This window comes from Bactrocera dorsalis, chromosome 4 (genome assembly GCF_023373825.1).
Source record: "Bactrocera dorsalis isolate Fly_Bdor chromosome 4, ASM2337382v1, whole genome shotgun sequence".
Classification (NCBI taxonomy): domain Eukaryota; kingdom Metazoa; phylum Arthropoda; class Insecta; order Diptera; family Tephritidae; genus Bactrocera; species Bactrocera dorsalis.
The window spans coordinates 56,570,660-56,585,786 of NC_064306.1; the positions used below are offsets into that span (position 1 = coordinate 56,570,660).

General features: G+C 33.9%; 1 protein-coding gene across 1 annotated transcript in view; it reads right to left on the reverse strand.

The window, feature by feature from the left end:
* Nucleotides 1-5,404: 5,404 nt before the first annotated feature.
* LOC105224321 (ras-related protein Rap-2a) overlaps nt 5,405-15,127 on the reverse strand; it is a 104,672-nt gene continuing 94,949 nt past the window's right edge. The window contains exons 5-6 of the mRNA XM_049455430.1: nt 6,600-6,692; nt 5,405-6,508 (exon numbers count right to left, since the gene is read on the reverse strand). Of these exons, the coding sequence (XP_049311387.1) occupies nt 6,230-6,508; nt 6,600-6,692 (372 nt within the window). The 3' untranslated portion in view covers nt 5,405-6,229. The remainder of the gene's footprint in view (nt 6,509-6,599; nt 6,693-15,127) is intronic.

The following is a 15,127-nucleotide window of genomic DNA, read 5'->3' on the forward strand; positions in this document are numbered from 1 at the left end:
GTTTTGCACCGGTCGATTGGCCATCAAGATCATGTGATGTCACACCGTTAGACTTTTTCCTGTGGGGATATGTAAAATCTGAAATCCATGCCGGCAATCCGGCTTCGATTCAGGCCAGTTACCAGTCAAGCGAGTCAGTGAAAATTGGCAAATAAGTTATAAGAAGAAGAGGGAACATTTTCCTATCAATATCTTGTAAACTCGTCGAAGGTAAGAATTCCAGATAGTATGTATTTGTTAGTGTTCCTTATATCGCATTTTCACTTCCAATACATAATGTGGTTCTATCAATTAAGATTTGATTTGAATGAAAATGTTGCTCATACGCACGGGATGGTCAATGCAAACTGCCAATGCATTCGTTAACTTATATTTAACAAATTTTTGACTTTTGTATGACGTTTAATCGAATTATATTATATATGGGTGGTATTTCTTTGTTTGGAATGTGATATATTTTTTTTGGTAACTTTTACTATGAAAAAAGGTATCACTCGGTACAATTTCAATGGCAACTGAGGTCCTGAGTGCAATGAACATGTTAGAAAAATATTTCTTGGAATGATAATCCAAAGAATTTCATTGGTAAAAGCGAGAATAAAAAATAATAAAATAATTATGTTAATAAAAAGATTGCAGTAATATTACAATTAAATATTAATTAATATAATATTAATAACAAAATATGTAAAGAAATACAAAATTTTCAAAACACATATACCTAAATTATATTTATTTACTTACTAACAGCTGATATGCTAACAACTACAAGAATTGATATTGTTAAACGCATAATTAATATTTTTTACTTTGATTATTTTTCATAATAATAATTTCAGCATACAGATGGCTATACAGATACGATTATTAGTAGTAAACTAAATTAATTTTTTGGTGTTTTTGTATTAGTTTTTATAATTTTCAAGCTACTAGAGTTAATTGCTTATATAGTAAACTACATTAGTAATTATATAGCTAGGTATATATTATACATATATAAATAATGCATTTAAGTTTATATTATATAAATACTAAGAGGGTTATCTATATAGTCTGTTAATACCTAGTAAGTAAGTACATAAGTAAGTATGTATGTATGTAGGTATTTTATATAATAGACGCTAAGTACCCGTAGTTGGAAAGTAACGAACTATCCTCAGCTAAGAGATTTTTATTATATATATCAGAGATTTTTTTTTATTTTAGACAGGTACGAATGGATTAAATACCTGATTAGCAAGAGAAAATTATTCGCTTAGTTAGTTAAGTATTTAGACGGTTATTTTATGTGTGTTCGTAGGTTTTGTGATTGCATGGTTTATGTAATTATTTTATATATTTTTTTTTAATTTGTAGTTACTTATAGTTTTTAATACTCAAAAAACTTAAAAGTAAAAATTAGAATCAAATTTTGAAATGAAAAAATAAAAATATAAATAGTTAAACAATTAAAAGAAAAATTTATAATAATTATTATTTATTCATTATTATTACCATTAAAACTAAAAAATTGAAATATGAAAAAATAATTAAAAATTAAAAATAAATATTAGAAAACTTATTAAAATACTAAAAAAAATTCAAAATTTAAATAACTGAAAATCATAATATTAAATTTAATTATAATAGTTTAATAGTTTATATTACCATTAAGTATGTTAAGTATTATATTTTAATTTTATTAATATTTTTGGTTAATAAAATTTTTATTTTAAAATTATATTATTATTTAATTTTTATAATTTGCTCTTAGTTAAATTTTTTTATTTTTTATGTTTTTTTTTTATTTTTAAGGTATTTTATTATTTTTATATACATGTGTATATATATTTTATAACTTTAAAATATTTAAATGTTTATACTATTTAAATTTTGCTTATATTTTTATTGTTTTATTTATTTTTGAATTTTTTTTTAAATTATTAATTATTAGTATTTTTGAATATTAAAATTTTTATTTTATTTAAATTTTAATTTTATTATTTATTTTGTTATAAGTTTTCGTCATTTAAATTTTAATTTTTTATATGCATTTTAATTGTTAAGGTATTTTATTATTATTTTGTATATAATTTTATATATATGTAGTTTATAACTTTAAAATATTTAATTGTTTATATTATTTAAATTTTTCTTATATTTTCATTGTTTTATTTATTTATGATTTTTTTTTATATTATTTATTATTATTTTTTTTTTGGTTATTGAAATTTTTTTTTTTAATTTTTTTAATATTTTATTATTTTTTGTTTAGTTTTCGTGAATAAATTTATTTTTTATTTATTTATGTTTTTTTTTTGTTTTCATGGTATTTATTTTTTATTTTAAATTTTTTAATTGTTTATATTATTTAAAAATACTCATCTTTTCTCTATTTTCGACTAATTTATTTGTTATTTTTAATTTAATTGATATTTATTTATTATTATAATTTTTGGTTATTAAAATTTTTACTTTTAAAGTATTTTACTAATTTTATTAAGTTTCAGTTAATTAAATTTTTATATGTTATTTCTTATTTTTTTTTATATTCACGGTATTTTATATATATTTTTTTATTTTAAATTATATACTTATTTATATTATTCGAAAATTTTCATATTTTCCATATTTACATTTAATTTATTTATTTTTTTTTAATAATTGATACTTATTTATTTTTATATTTTGTTTATCTTTTTATTTTAATTTATTTTGTTATTTAATTGCTTATATCATTATCATAACCCTTTATATTTATATTTTATTTGTTTTTTTTATTAATATTTTGGTTATTAATTTTTTTCAATAATTTTATGTTTAATTTTTTTACAAGTTTAGTTATAGTATATTTAATTAATTTAATTATTTTTTTTATTTTTAAGTATTTTTTTATTTATTTACTATTAATATTTTTGGTTATGAAAAATTTTATATTTAAACTATTTTATTATTTTATTTTCTGTTAATTAAATTTTATGTTTTTAAATCTTTTTAAGCATTTAAATATTATTTTTTTAATTTTACAGTAGTAAAATATTTAATCATTTATATTTTTTAATATTTTTCAAAAATTTTTTAAATTAATATTGTATTTTATATAAACATTTATTTTATTATTATTATTATTTTTGCTATAATCTTTTATATTTACATTTTAGTTATTTTTTATTATTTTTTTTGGTTACTAAAATTTTTATTTTTAAGTTATTTCATAAATTAATTTGTTAAGGAAATTATTTTTTTAAATTTTTTAAAGAATTTCATTTTTATTTTTTAAATTTTAAGTATTAAAATATTTATTTGTTCACATTTTTCAATATTTTCCATACGTTTTTCATTTAAATTGTATTTTTTTAATATTTTAAATTTTTTTATTTACTAATTATCTTAATATAATAATTTTATTACCTTAATATAATATTTATATGAATATACTGACTGCTTACAGATTTAGTTTTCATAGCATACATTATTGTAATAGTTATTAATTAAGTTTTGATATTTGCGGAATTTGAGGTTATGTTTATAAGTCGTTGAAATAGTGGCGTATAAGTTGGAATACATAAAACTGAGAAGCGATTTATCTATAATAATTAATTATCTGTATATATGTATATTTCGGCTATTTTTTTAAATATTTTTTGCATACATTTTTGTTGTTTTAATTAATAATTATGCGGAAACCAGTCATAACGCACGTCTGTATATAAATCGCACGTAAATATATCTTTGTATTATTGTATAAATATGTTTGTTTGTATGTGTTTACATTGCATTAGTTACACAGTTAAAGTATTTGGATAGTTGCAGGCATAAATTTCAATAACTTTTTCTATATAAGTATATAAGTATGTTTGTATGTATTTGCGTTTTTGTTTTTGTTGTCTCTCATCCGTTGAAGTAAATTATTTGTAGCTTGTGTGAAATCAGGTAATTCATTGCAAAATCACTGTTTGTTTCGAACGGAAGAAGTTTTGAAGAATTGTCGCTTCGAAGAGTGTTTTCGCACCACTGTGCCACTGTCGTCATTGCATCCATATTTCATGCGCTTTTATGTAAGTATATTTATCGCTATGTGTTTGTATGTGAGTTCTGCAGTAGCACACATACATATATGTGTATATATGTTTATATAAATCTAATGTTTATTCTAATATTTGTTATAGCATTGTTCACTGATGCGCAGAAATGCACACATACATATGCAGTGTTTGCATAACTGTACATTTGCATTGTTATATCGCAATAGTTTACAATACATACAAACATTTGCTTTTAGCTGCCGTAATCAATGTCCATTACGAAGTTGTGCGGCTCGTTTTTTGTGTGCCCAATCGTTCATATGCTAAACTTATGTGGGTACACTAAGCGACAAGTGAAAGTGCACAGCTGGGTGATTTTCTGGTCCAAAGATTTATTGAAATAAAGAAGGAAAAGAAAAGTTAACTTCAGTTGTACGAAAACTAGAATCTGATTGTGGAAGGTTAAAAAGTGGACCAGGGATCTCATACCCTAAACATAATCTATTAAATAAAGACCTCATGGAAATTTCAGTAGAAACTTGGTACACTTCCTGAACTGACGATATCTTGTTTGTTTTCCATTCTCTTTTTTTTGGATTTAGGAATAAATGTCTTGATTTCTGAGGAACGGGGAGAAATAACCATAAAAAATATATGATTCAAAACCTTTGGGATTAGCGTTACACCTAAACGCTTACCGAAAATCCCAATAAGACGGAATAAATCAGTACGTTGAAGTTATTTCTCATCCTAAAAAAAGTCATCATTGCATGAAGTGCCCACATTTCATGCAACACAAACAAGGCCAAAACTATGGAGGACAATTGAGAGCCATTAAAGAAGAAGAAGAAGGAGAAGAAGAGAGCCATTTTATACTTAACGGCATTCACAAAGATTTATCTGCGTCCGGGCAATTTTTGGTATCCAAACTTGAGGATATAAGTTCGAGCCACTTAACTCATATCGCGGGATTTGTTTACATCTAAGTATTTTGTCATCGATCCTAGAAAAAAATTTCTCAGAACTACTGCCCGTTGTTGTTCCTAAAACCTTCTATAAATAATTATAAACAGCTTCATAAACCCGAAAAGTGTTTTGAACCGATATCAAATTTGTTGAGGCGGCTAAGGTCAGTTTCTGCTATGTCTCCTGGTTCGCCGAAGATATCACTACCGAGAGGTTTCAATCTCAGGCTAGATAATAGAGGATTGTTTGCATGTTTCTACCTCGCCTTCTTCCATACAACTTTTACAATTTGCGTCGGACTAGAAAATATCCTGTAAGAACTCCTATGATTGCGACAAGATAATTTTTCTAAGGGTAAGTACTAGTTCAGTATATCCCCTGCGTTCTAACATCCTCTAGGCCAGAAGAATATCGTACACTCAGAGGACCTGGTTGTCAAGAACCGCAAGATGACAACCGAGAACCAATTCGTCCTGCTCCAATATGAGCGGCTCGAGGATATCTCTCATCGCCGGCTTATCAACCTTGCAGTTCCAAGCGACCAAGAAACGATAAAAATATACAATCGTGGTTTAAATTCTGTTGAAAAAACTTGGTTGTATCTACATAGGCAATAAAATGTGGGGCATAAGGCGAGCAAAGTAAAAATGTTGGGAAGCTCCGTGTCTTTAAAGGCTGCTAAATGAGTCGAAATACCAAAAGTTAAATGAAATAATATAATAATAAATAGAGGATGGAGTCATGTGTAGAAGTTCACGCAAGTGAGGAAAGTTCTCTGACCGCCATTCTCTTGGGAATGGCCAGAAGCGATTCTTCTAAATATGACTCAAGCAGCTCACGACTTTTGGTCTTAGACCAAGTATCGACTGGGTAACCAAAAAACACCCCTTTGAAGGCGAGCTAAAGTGAGAAGGTGAAACATCCCTCCCCAGGGTTGTGTACTGGGCTTTGGACCCGCGATATAACAAACACCCCCCAAGGAAAGGAAGAAAACGGTGGTGCTGTTGAAAATTCGGCTATAACTACGTAAGCGCTGTCTACGCCAATAAAGAAGAAGAAGAAATAATAAACAAAATACGCTGATGTAATTTAATTTTAATATTTACTTGTGACTGTAAACCTTCAATTGTCGCTTAGTGTATGGGCGAGTCTTCATTTACCTATTTGTGTGTATGTATGTATGCATTTGCAGATAAATGTGCATTTCTTCAGTAGTTCGTCACTGCCACTGCCGCTCCCATCGCTGCTGCATATTGACTTTAGGATATTGTGCACGAATTCCGTTTGCTGCCCAAACTCCGCTCCTGTATCCTCTGCAAATGTTGTATTTGCGCGGCTGTTGGCGCATGCGATGGCAATGTGGAGCCGTGTGCACTGCCCGCTGCCGACGTGTTGGCTGCATGCGATGGATGATGGTGATGGGTGGGCGTGCCCGCTCCATTGTTGCCCACTTGTTGTGGCAACGATTGTCGTCGGCGCCGCAGTGCTGGACTCAGATTGTACGTGATTTTCGCCTGTGACAGCAGCTCTTTGAAGACCTGCAAGTGCGAAGTTTTGGGGATTAAATAAATGCTTTTTTTTGTTTGTTGTGAAGAGAGTCAGGTATTTTATTAAATTTTAAATATTCACCTGTGTGATGTTTTCATTCTTCGCCGCAGACGCTTCGACAAAGCCATTTTCCCAGTCTAGAGTGACCACAGATTCTGTGGTGGCATATTCAACCTAAGGGAGGAAAAGTTAAGAACAAGAAACGACGAAATTTAATTAATTGTAATAAATGAATAATCAAAAGTTGTTAAATAAATTAATAATAAATTATATTCCAATATTTATATATAATAAATTGACTTATTATCACAAAAGAGCCTATACGCCAAAGTCTACCTTCCTTCATAAAGTTACTGAATATTGCTACTACATATCGTTCCTTCCTTTACTATCTCTCTTTCTCAATGCTCTCTTTCAAGTAACAGACTTATACTGAGAGAACGGGTGAGCATTATCCAGAGATTGACCGTACTGGTCAACCGACATGAAATCTAGAAGGACTAGGACTAGGATATCTAGTCCAATATGTAAGATATTGCCACAAATGCCGTTCAAAGAAGATGGCTTTCGTTGAAGTAAAGATGCCTAGTGGAGTTTCATGATGCACTTGGGATATTCGCTTTTTTTTTGATAAGATTAGGGTTCGGAGCTGATCTTTGCAATAGAGATCACCGAGCTTCTCACTTAGTCTGTTGAAACCTCGATCCGATAGTAAAAATCTTTGGTTATGGATCAAAAGACCATCTTAAATTGACGAAACGCTTCGAATGGATGACATGCAAGAAGTTAAAACTCTGGTTTAGCGAAAGCAAAATGTTGAAGATGTTTCAAAGACAAGAGATCCCTATCTTTAAAGGTCATTGGTTTTACAGTTTTCAGCGATTTTGCTGTGGTTTGTTCTGAGCATATAAATTAAATTAAATCTGACGGTTTGTTCAAGACTGTAAAGCTTGGACCTCATTTTTTATTTACAATGATTATGATAAGCCGCTCCTAAGAAGCTTGTGTCTATACTTAACTCTAGGGTTATGGAGAACTCAGTAAACTCGGTTGTAGATAAGATTTGGAATGGCAAAGATCATAGGATAAGTTATGATTAAATGTAGCTTATACTGAGCCATTAAGTAGTAATCTTTACATTATAGACGAAAACTCTCCAGCTCTGAAAGTATTCGACGCAATAGCCGCCGGGAGAAGTAGAGGAAAAGGAAGACCTCCACTCCGTTGGAAAGACCAGGTGGAGAAGGACCTGGCTTCGCTTAGCATTTCCAATTGGGGCCACCTTGCGAAAAGAAGAAACGACTGGCGCGCTGTTGTTCACTCGCCTATAATCGCGTAATCGGTGTCTACCAGTAAAGAAAAAAGGCGAACTTTCTAGTTGAAACTCACTCGAGGGCTTCATTCCTTCTGGAATATCGTTGTGGTAATGATTATCTCTAAATGATGTAACTTCCATAGATAGAGAGATAAATAGTGAAGACTGAGATTTTGCACTGCGACCTACGGTCTATTGTCCAGCATCCTGAACGTAGATGAAAACTAGAGCCTTTAGAAAGCTTCTGCAAATTGCTGAGTCATCCAGAATCAGGTGTTCTGGGATTTCTTGTTCCATGTCGCAGAACCGACAGTTTGTGTAAGAGACTATGCCCATGTGGGACAAGTTCTTACTGAACCTGCAGAGCCCTGTATAGAGTGCGATAAGGAGGCGAAATTTGTCTCGGGGAGGTTGATCCTTTTATTAAACTTTGCGAGGTTTTACCCTCCCAGAAGCAGCTTGGCTTGGCGCATTCCTGCTGCCTGCTGCCAATGTTGTTCTCTCCCCCCTACCTCCTCCATGCGGAGCATTTCCTTAATAGCTAAGTGGGAGCCATTGAAATGCATGGTTCTGTCTCCATCATCTCGGACGCTACCGCAGAGTGGGCTAATTCGTTGGTTAGTTCATTGCCGGCTACCCCTTTATGCCCCGGCATCCAGATTGGGTGTACCCGGTTGTACACTGAAAAGCGATTAAACCCCATATGCTGAGATCGCCTTTAGTGCCTCTTAATCTTCGCTTAGTATGGCGATACGCTGGTTGCGATAGTTGCGGTGAAGATTGATTTTTGCACACTGAGTTATAGCAAAGACTTGTCTCTGAAAAATACTTGGAGCACGTTCCATTGGTATGGATAATTTGGTATGCGGTCTCGCATTGCCTATTCCAATGCCTTCCGGTGTTTTCGAGCTGTCAGTGTATCACTGGATAGTGCTGCCTCTCAGCCTTTTTATACTGCTGAGGAGGAGTCATTCCACTCCGCCTTACTGCCAAAAGTAGCTTTAAAATTCTTTGTAAAGTTAATCCTCTTTGTAACGCGGTCCTTTGGAAGAAGGGCCAGTGGAGAGTTTTCTCTTAAGTTCTTCATTTGTTGAGACGCAGCTTAATTGTCTTCCCTTCCGAAAATCTCTGCTGCCATTAGTAGCATGGTACGTTTCGCTATAATTCAATCACTAGATACAGCGGTGTTAGCTCCAGCATGATTTCAGTGGGGCAAGTCGGCATAACCCCTAAAGCGCAGACACAGGCAAGTCTTTGCAATGTCGATAGTTGAAGGCCTAAGGAGAACTGCATTGCCTTAGATGCCCAAGCAACCGCTCTATAAGTGACAATGGGTCTTACTAACATGATATACAGCCACCTTATGATACCTGGATTGCCCCCTGAATCTGCTGGAAAGGCGTCTGCATATCATTAGTGTTTTGGTGGCTTTGGACAGAAAAAAGTTAGCTGAAGAGAATGCAGATAGCTTGCACCATTTGCCAATCTTTTCAATATCTTCTTCCATCTCCGGGTAAACTATTAACTTTACGTGTGACCAAATCTAACCTAAATCTTTTCAAACCAATTAAACCAGTTTTAATAGCTTCAAAAAGCCAACAATAAATAAAGGATATTACACTTAAGACCCTACAAATGTCTTCGAATTATGACAAAATGACTAATCGCCCGGACCAAGGCCACTACAAGTAAGATCATTAAATAAAGTGTACGAAAGATGTGCAGAAATCCCATTATGTCAACGAATGAATTAAATCATGTAATAATTGAAGCGGCAAAGAATTTATTAAGCCAAGCGCATACACCACATACAAACATATGCATATAAGTATTTATATGAAGTTAAGTTGGTTGATAAAGCGACGGCTCAGTGAGAAATGATGCGTGCGACATGAGAAAGCAACAATGTAACAACAACAACTGAGTGGAGGGGGCGAAAAGGACCATCCCGTAGACAAGCCTTATAAGTAAATATATATATAATGTATATATATACGTATGCCTGTATGTATGCGCTCGTAAGTAGGAGGGCCAATAAAAAGAGGCGGCGAAAATACAACGAAAACAGCAAAAAGGAGCTAACGGCAATCTGAAGAGCAACAGTAACTGAAATTATCGGTATTTACCAGAAGCTGAAATTTATAGCCCGTAGCTCGTTTGATGCCTAAAATGAGAGCGGGAGACGCATTGTGACCAGCCTGACCCACAGCGAAAGTAGCTGGGGGAAAATATATATATTATAAACTTATACATACATATATTATTATACACCGTATAATACATATGTATGTGTATATGTCAATACATATCGCCTAGGCATCACCTCTCTACGTGTATGTATGTAGAGTCTTGTGCGCAAAGAATAAAGTTGCTTACATTGCACGAAATCAAGCGACAAGATTTTTCGGTTTGCTTGAGTTGTCGACAAGCCAAATCCCAGAAAGAAATATATTTGATAGTATACGAGTATGTAAGCGGAAGCAGCTTTTACTGCTGTGGTGGGAGCGCCTGACGAACAAACGTCAAAAAATGCTTACAAACAAATTTCATTGTCTTATATATTTGTGTGCGTTTATGGATGTACAAATAGATAACTTAGATAGCCACATTAGAGCTGTTCTTAAATAAACGGAAAAATAAGAGAAAACTTAAAGTCGGCTTGCATCGAAGCTAAAATACTCTTAATAAATAAAAAAAATTGCTTACAAGAACTTGTCAATTTATATGGCAGCTATATACTACAGTTTATATATTCCCTGAAATTTGGAAAAAGCAACACCTGCTGCAAGTAAGGAAAAGGAGATCCCAACGTGCCATCAACACACTTGCATGCTTGACACAGCGGGAAAGCTCTAAGAAATGCTACTTAAACCCAGACTCGAAGCGGCTATCAACGAAGCTGGAGGACTTTCCACTAGACAACAGGGCTTTAGACCCCCCAGATCAACTCGAGGAGCAATAAAATGTGTCATTGAAAGTGTAGAAGCCGCAAAGCGTAGATGGTATAAATACAAAACAATAGTGCTGCTCGTGACTTTAGATGCCCAAAATGCCTTCAACAGCAGAGAAAGCTTCTTATGTCGGCGATAATCAGCATTCTATTATACGACACTGAGATCTGGGTAGATGTGCTTAAAAAAGAAAATCGGCGTAAGGTAGTGGCCAGAGTGCATCGCACCGCAGACCTCAGAATTACATCAGCCTGCCGAACAGTGTCAGGTGATACATTATTAGTTATAAGCACGAAATGACCCAAAAACATCCGAAAATAAGAAGAGCGCAGTAAAAAAACATACAATAACAACATGGAAACGAAGATGGGAGAATGAGAGTCGCGGTAGATGGATGGCCAGACTAATAAGTACCTAAAGTTATGGATAAGCCGTGAATTCGAAGAAGTCGACTTACTCAGCTGTTATCCGGTCACGAATACTTCCGAAAGTACCTCCACAGAATGGAAAAAGTTGAAGAGCTGTCATGCCTTAAAATAACGACACAGAAGATGACCCTGAACAAGCATTCTTTTAATGTGCGCATCGAAGTAGTTAGTAGACCTGGTTGACCGAATAAATGGACGCAGATGTAAATCTCTCATTAAGAAAAATGGAACGCTACCCTAAAGTAATGCAAATATGGTTCCAGAGTGGGCGACGGTTCTGCAGAAGCTCCATATCTCTCGAGTGTCTGTTCGAATGATTTTAGTAGATATATTGGGTATGAAACGCGTTCTTGCTCAACAAGTCCCGATAAAACTGAATTTTTCCAAAAAGAGAACCTTAAATAGGTCTCTTTGAACATGCTTGATCGTGCGAATTCTGATCGCACAACCATGGATAAAAATCGGGGTTATTAAACATTTTTTTTTCTATATTCGTGGTTTGGTGCATCATGAATCTGTTTCAAAGTGACAGATGGTGAATAAATAGTTCTATTTGGCAGAATTAAGGCGTTTGTGTGAGAATATCCGTCGAAAATAGTCGGAGTTCTGGATGAACAATTCATGAATTTAACACTATGCACTATCGCATCGAGCCACAATTGTGACCGAATTTAAAGCAGTGGTCGGCATTTCATAGCAAAATTTTGCAAACTAACTTCACACGTACGCTTACGCTCTATCGTTCAGTCGTTGTCGAGCCATCAACGAATTAACGTCACGCAAGACTATAACGCAAAACGAAATATGCCCTGCGAGAAATATTTTATGGTTCTAAATGCCTTTGATGCCATGCAATGCCTTTTATGTTCCAAGTCTTTTAAAGATAACAGGGAATATATCCTCAAAAGACAATTTGTTAATTTTCATTATACTATTAATTAATAATTAAAATTGCTTAATTTTAATTCCAATTTCTCACTGGGCTACTTTTTTTTCGTGCTCACCAACACAGTGACAGATCCTCTCATGCCGACCACTGTTTTTAAAGCCAAAACCGCAATGAATACCATCGATCAACCTCCGTATTCACCAGATTTGACTCCGTGTGGTTTTTACTTGTTCCCTAAATTGAAATTGCCGCTTTGAGGAACCCGTTTTCAGTCGAGCGAGGGGATAAATCAAAATTTGGTAAAGGAGCTGAAGGTCATCCCAAAAAGTGCTTATGAAAATTGTTTCGAGGACTGCTATTGATCAATAGTAGACGCACAGTTTCTATTCGTATTGATAACGTTGGTCGAAACAAAGATTTTCGAGACTATTCACATTTCTATGGGAGAGACTCTAGTCCAATGGATTCAAATTTGGTCTTCAAAGCGGCCAATCATCTGCAGTTATAAAGCCCGAAATAATGCTTATGAACCACTGCTGGGATGTTTTTGCTTTGTGCGCTCTATCAGAATCTTGCTAGAAGATTAAATGCTCTCCATCTAAAAGAGAATTGCCTAACTGCTTTACGACTTTAAAAACATTCTACTGGTACACTTATGTCCCAGTTTTAACGTATTTTTCGATGAATTGAATAGACGTAATGCGTTACAGCAGCTGGATGATGACCACATTATTCCCTTGGTATAACATTGTTAACTTGCATCTTTAGAACATTTTACGCAGATTTTGTCGTATTACTTATTACAATTTCTTTAACAGTGAAACATTTTTCATCTGTAAAAGGTTACTTTCATGACCGTTGAACGCGAATCCTCTTTTATCTGTTAAGCCTAGTTCGCTTCAAACGCGTTGATTAGATGATTAGATGTCCGACGGTTGGGTTTCATGTGAAAATCATTTCGAATTAGTCTTGACGTTGATCTGATCGATCTATTCATTTTCCTAGACATCATTTTCTGTTTTCTAAGGGGATTTCTATGAGTGCGCTTGCGAACATGGTTTATGTCTGAATTGGTTCGAACCGCGCGCAGACAAGTACTTCTCTTTCGGGCAGTAACTGTCATTTTCTTCTTTATTATTGCGTAGACACTGTTTACCTGGGCCAGGTCCTTCTCTAACTAGTCTTCCCAACGGAGTGAGGTCCATCGAATGCAATATAAGCCAAATAAAATCTTATAGAAACTGCGAATTTGTCCTCGCTGTATACATTGCCAACTTTATAACGGAATTTATGAAAAGTCTAAGTAGCAGATAAAATAATACTTCCCTTCGTAAAGGTTGTGTTTGGCGTTTTTCGCGGAGGCTAACTTTGCTGAGCGGGAGAAAAGGATTGAAATACCCGACATTACCCCAAAATTGTTTTTGCCACTAAATTTTAACAAAGGACACCCCTAATATTCATACAATAAATATTTATACGTGTCTACGTATACGAAAATTCATGGGAGGGACATGAATAACTGCCACTCAGAGTGCATAATTTTTGGTTTATTTCTTCCAAATGAGCAAACTTCAGCAAAGTCCCAAAACAAAAGGGATACAAAGTATATTTGTAAGGAATTTACTCGCATGGAAGGGAATTAAATGCTGCGTGTAAGCCAAGAATGCCAAAGTAAATTGAAACTTCTTTAATATTAACGAAAAAATAACGGAGAGGTATGTAAAAGAAATTAAAGTAAGCGAACAGCTGTTGCCTTGCGAGGCACATAGGTGTCACCAGTGATCGCTTGGGGGTTTTGTACACTTTTTAAAGGTTTCAGGGTGGGATGGTAATAATTAGGTTAAGTTGAGCTAAGTTTGTGCTAAAGAGGTGCAATCAAAATTTAAAGGTAGTCCCTTGAATGATATAACGGGGGTGAAAATGAAAAGAGGAGGTTTTCTCTTACTATTTAAGAAGGTTTGTAAGCAAATTGTTTCAGAGGTTTCGGAGAATGAAGTTTACTTCGAGGTTGTGTAGAAGGCGTACTATTGCATTAATAGTGAGCCAGCGAACAAGACTAACTTAGTTCTCGTAACCACTGCGTCTATGTTACTGGAATTGACGAGAACTTTTTCCGACCAAAGGCTATTATTTCGACGATTTAACCCTGCTTGGATCGGTAAGTAGTAGGTGACTCTAACACTTTTCATCTTTCTAATTAAGAGGTCAGGCATTACAGGAACTTGGTATTGGAGAAAATAATTCTAGAAATGTGAAGCATATTTGGATGTTCAAAAGTATTTAGGGTTCCTTTTGAGCCTTATAAGAATTCTGGACCAACTGCGGAGCCCCTCCTCAAAATACTCATCCCACTCCTATGCCTACCGTCTTTTAGAGCAACAACAAATGCAATCAGGCACAAGCGTCGAATAATCCGTTTAAAAGTCAGATTGTATAGGAATATTGGAGGATTTGTTGATGATGTTAAAAACTTTTTACGACCAAAAACAACAAAACAAAAGAAAATAGTCGAAAAACGTAAATGCTAAAATGCAATAAAAACAACAATAAGCAAAGTTAATTTAGCATTTTAAAATAAGGCAAATTTGCATTTTTATTACCTTCGCAACAGGAAAAGAGTGAGAGAGCGAGCGAGCGAGAATGAGAAAGTGTATGTGGGGGCGTGAATGAAAGGGTGCCTTTTGGGCGCAACACGAAATCTGTGCCAATGTCACAACCCATTCAACAATGCTAAGTATTCCTCTAGGAATTCGCCATCAAGCGAATGCTGATGAATAATAACTGTAGTTTGCAGCGGAAATTTGCGCGCGTTCAGTGTCCCACTGGTCCGCTCAACCGTTTAATAACGGTACACAGCATATACATTTTCGTGAGGGCTAAGCGAACAAGTGGCACATGAAATTACAACTAAATTATGTGTGAAACGGCGCATGACAAATACAAAAACAATAGCAACAACAGCAGTCGTTTGCATAATGAGCAAATTGTTCACTGAGCTGCCATAGACTCACAGCGCCGCTTAGTTA